This window comes from Prunus dulcis, chromosome 4 (assembly GCF_902201215.1).
Source record: "Prunus dulcis chromosome 4, ALMONDv2, whole genome shotgun sequence".
In the NCBI taxonomy this organism is placed as follows: Eukaryota; Viridiplantae; Streptophyta; class Magnoliopsida; order Rosales; family Rosaceae; genus Prunus; species Prunus dulcis.
The window spans coordinates 977,676-980,986 of record NC_047653.1 but is presented as its reverse complement, the minus strand read 5'-3'; the positions used below and the strand labels follow the sequence as shown (position 1 = coordinate 980,986).

General features: G+C 32.8%; 1 protein-coding gene across 2 annotated transcripts; it reads right to left on the bottom strand.

The window, feature by feature from the left end:
* Positions 1-794: 794 nt before the first annotated feature.
* On the bottom strand, positions 795-3,093 carry LOC117625141 (autophagy-related protein 8c-like). Of its 2 annotated transcripts, none has more exons than XM_034356741.1 (9): positions 2,978-3,093; positions 2,662-2,724; positions 2,503-2,543; positions 2,334-2,413; positions 2,157-2,235; positions 1,987-2,052; positions 1,842-1,894; positions 1,357-1,475; positions 795-1,250 (listed from the first exon to the last, which is right to left on the bottom strand). In XM_034356741.1, the coding sequence occupies exons 2-9, from the start codon at positions 2,696-2,698 to the stop codon at positions 1,138-1,140; spliced, it is 588 nt and encodes a 195-aa protein (XP_034212632.1). In that variant the 5' UTR covers positions 2,699-2,724; positions 2,978-3,093; the 3' UTR covers positions 795-1,137. The 2 variants fall into 2 exon arrangements, with proteins under 2 accessions (XP_034212632.1, XP_034212631.1); XM_034356740.1 differs by having other exon boundaries at positions 801-1,250; positions 1,981-2,052.
* Between the last annotated feature and the right edge of the window lie 218 nt (positions 3,094-3,311).

Genomic DNA, 3,311 nt, shown 5'->3' with positions numbered 1-3,311 from the left:
TTTCTTTTATTATATAATACATTTCAGTTTGGTACGTACTGTACGTATAAGGAATTTAGTTGTAAGGCATTTTGGCATCTTAATTGTAATTTGTATGGTCATGACTCAAGTCTATATTGGCGCCCCAGATAAAATCGAACAATGCGACAAGTAGTGTAGCTAGCTTTAGTTATCAGTTGGTGGGACGACTTTTGTTTGCAATTTGCAAAGAAATTGGGAAAACCCAAATAATGTATATAGCTAGCTCATATAACATGCTATGGAAAACAGCATACGCCAAAAATAGACAAATAGACAAATAAAATTTTATGTAACCTATAAAAATTAGAACATAAATTACACATTATCGAAAATATGAAGGAAAAAAAAACCACATAAGTCCCTATGCAATAGGCAATAAGACAATACCTACACCATAAACAAATGCATTTTTTCCTTTGTCAAAACATTTAAGAGTTCAAAGTTGCATGATTGTACGTAAAAATGTGATTTGTGGGATATGTTTGCTATATATTTTTTCTATTCAATGGCAAACATTGTAAATAGCTAATTATTATGACATAAATGACTATTATCTGATTCAAGTTATAAGAGGCAACATTGAAACAAAAATAATTTAAAAAATAAATAAATAAAAAGAATACCTCAGAAAATATTTAAGAATGAATGTAATCATATATAGAACAAAAGTTAAAAAATAAATGAATAAAAAGAATACGTAAGAAAATATTTAAAAATGAATGTAATCGTATATAGAACAAAAGTCAAAGAACTTATATCAAAATCACAAAATCTAAGAATTAAACCCAACTCCTCAATGAGAACTAGGATCCATATCAACTTTTCTATTTATTTATTTCTTACATAGTATATGGTTCGGTTCTTGGGGCACTCTATTGTTGGAGATCGATCAAATGCAAAACCCGATAAAGCTTTTAACTGAAAGGCAACCATGGCAACCAAATGACATTGGAATTCCCTCATCCAACATCAATCCACATAAAGATCACTAGCAAATCATTAAAATATTTTAACTCCATACATGAAAATCCCTTGCGATATCAAAAAATAAACACTTATAGCACCATAATAAACTAGCCCATTGATCTTAAGATAAAGAGGATAAACTATAAATAATCAACAGGTCACAACATTCCCACTGTAGCTGAAGGCATCATTCCCACTGTAGGTCATGTGAAGAAATCCATCATCATCCTTATTTTCCTCATCAACTGCACCCATAGAGGCACCTGTAACATTCATTGAAAGACAAAGGAGAGTTGGAAACGAAGATACTATTTTATATATATATATATATATACCTATTTTAAAAAAGGAGTTGCATGCGCATCTCACCTGTGGGAGGTACAGTGTTTTTGAAGAAGACAAACATAGGTTTTTTTTTCTTTAGAAAGATCCACATCCGAACATAAGCAATAAAATCTCCAAGAAGTGCATCCTTGGGGACAAGGTACCTGCGGTCAGATAAACAAAATCTTCAATTGAGATAAAGTTAATTACCAACACAAATTGAACTTAGAGTTTGACTTTGTAGTCATAAAGTAAGTACGTCTAAATGCACAAATTTAACACATGAAGACATCGTATCTATAATCTATATAAGCATAAATTGCATGCACAACTTTATTTGCAACAACAAAAACACAACAGAATACATACATCTTCTGTTTTTCCTGAACGATTTATAAACATATATATATATATATATATATATGTCAAAAGCACAAACAAAAAGAGAACATTTCTATTCCATGGTATGATAGCAATAAATCAAATCAAGATATACTTAAAAGTACAAGGGAATTGAATTGGCAACTAACTTCTTCACGTCAATCTCAGCAATATCACTCCTTGCATCCTTCTCCACAGCCACCTGCATGGAAGCTCAAATTAAAACAAAGTATAACCATCGAATGCATCCATACAAAGTAAACATATTTAATGTTATGAAATTCTTACTGGTACCAAATCTGGGTGCGTCTCCCTCAAAAGCCAAGGGTCTATATGTTTTTCATTACTACTTGTACCATCCTGCACAATCAGATGCATGAGGCTCAAGTTAGAACAGAGTATATATTTCCACTGAATGACATAGCCATAGGCAGTAAAACAAATTAAGTCAATGAAATTCTCACCGCATTCTTCCACACGTGCCTCATATTCCAAGTGTCTAAAAGTAAAGCTCTAACCGGAGATATTACTATTGTCGGTTTCCTGAACATAAAAAATAAATAAATGAAAAGGCAAACATTATTCTTGTTCCACTATTGTGGCAATACGAATCAAAAGAATTAAAGGAATTGGTAGCAAACCTCTTCTTCTTCTTCTTCATCTTATTAATGTCAGGAATGACACTTAGGGAAGCAGCAGCGGCAGCATTCTTCACAACCATCTGCATAAATACTCAAATTAGAACATAAAATTCCTCTGAATGCCTGCCTAGGAAGGAAGTAAACAAATATGATTCAGTAAAATTCTTACTGGGGCTGGATCTGAAATGTTCTCTTCTGCTCGCATCGTTTCTAAAATATCAAAAACCAAAAGAAGAAAACAGATGAAAAGGCCAAACATGATATCGGCATACGGGTATTGCAAAACCTATATCATTAACCCAAAAAACAAAAAGACAAGAAAACGAACCCAGATGATTTTCAAGGTTGCAAGAGCTTTCGGCCATGGCGAAACTCCCACTACGACTGATCTCTGCAAATTAGAAACAACAAAACAACATTGAACACCAGTAGATCAAGACATGCATTGTGACTTGGATGGTTTTTACGAAAAGTTAACATGCAAAGGATCGATTAGTGTTTGGGGAATTGATGAATTGATTGGTTCAGAATATTAAAGAACAGAGGGTAAAAATCAACTGAAGGGGAGAAAATTATTGAAGGCAAAGAATGATAAAATATACATACGATACATAAATTTAAGGGTTTCACATTGGGGAACAGACCTGTTGAGGTTCTTTCCGATTGCAATTTGCAAGCTTCCAACGCGAAAGGTTTTCTGTGTCATCTAGGTTTTCTTCGGCGTGTTTTATACCTACTTTCTCTGGGCTCCGTTCCATGACCTGGACTACGACCCCGGGCCCATATCACATTATTTCTTGGAGATATTTAGTAGTATGCTCATTTTTAGCACTAATATTATAGATAAATCTTATATCATTAAATTTCTATAAACAACCGGAAAAAAAACCCAAAAAATGACAACTTACCTTATTGAATTTATTATTGATTATTAAATTACTTTGATGCCATATTGAGTGTTTTGGATATTTTTATAAG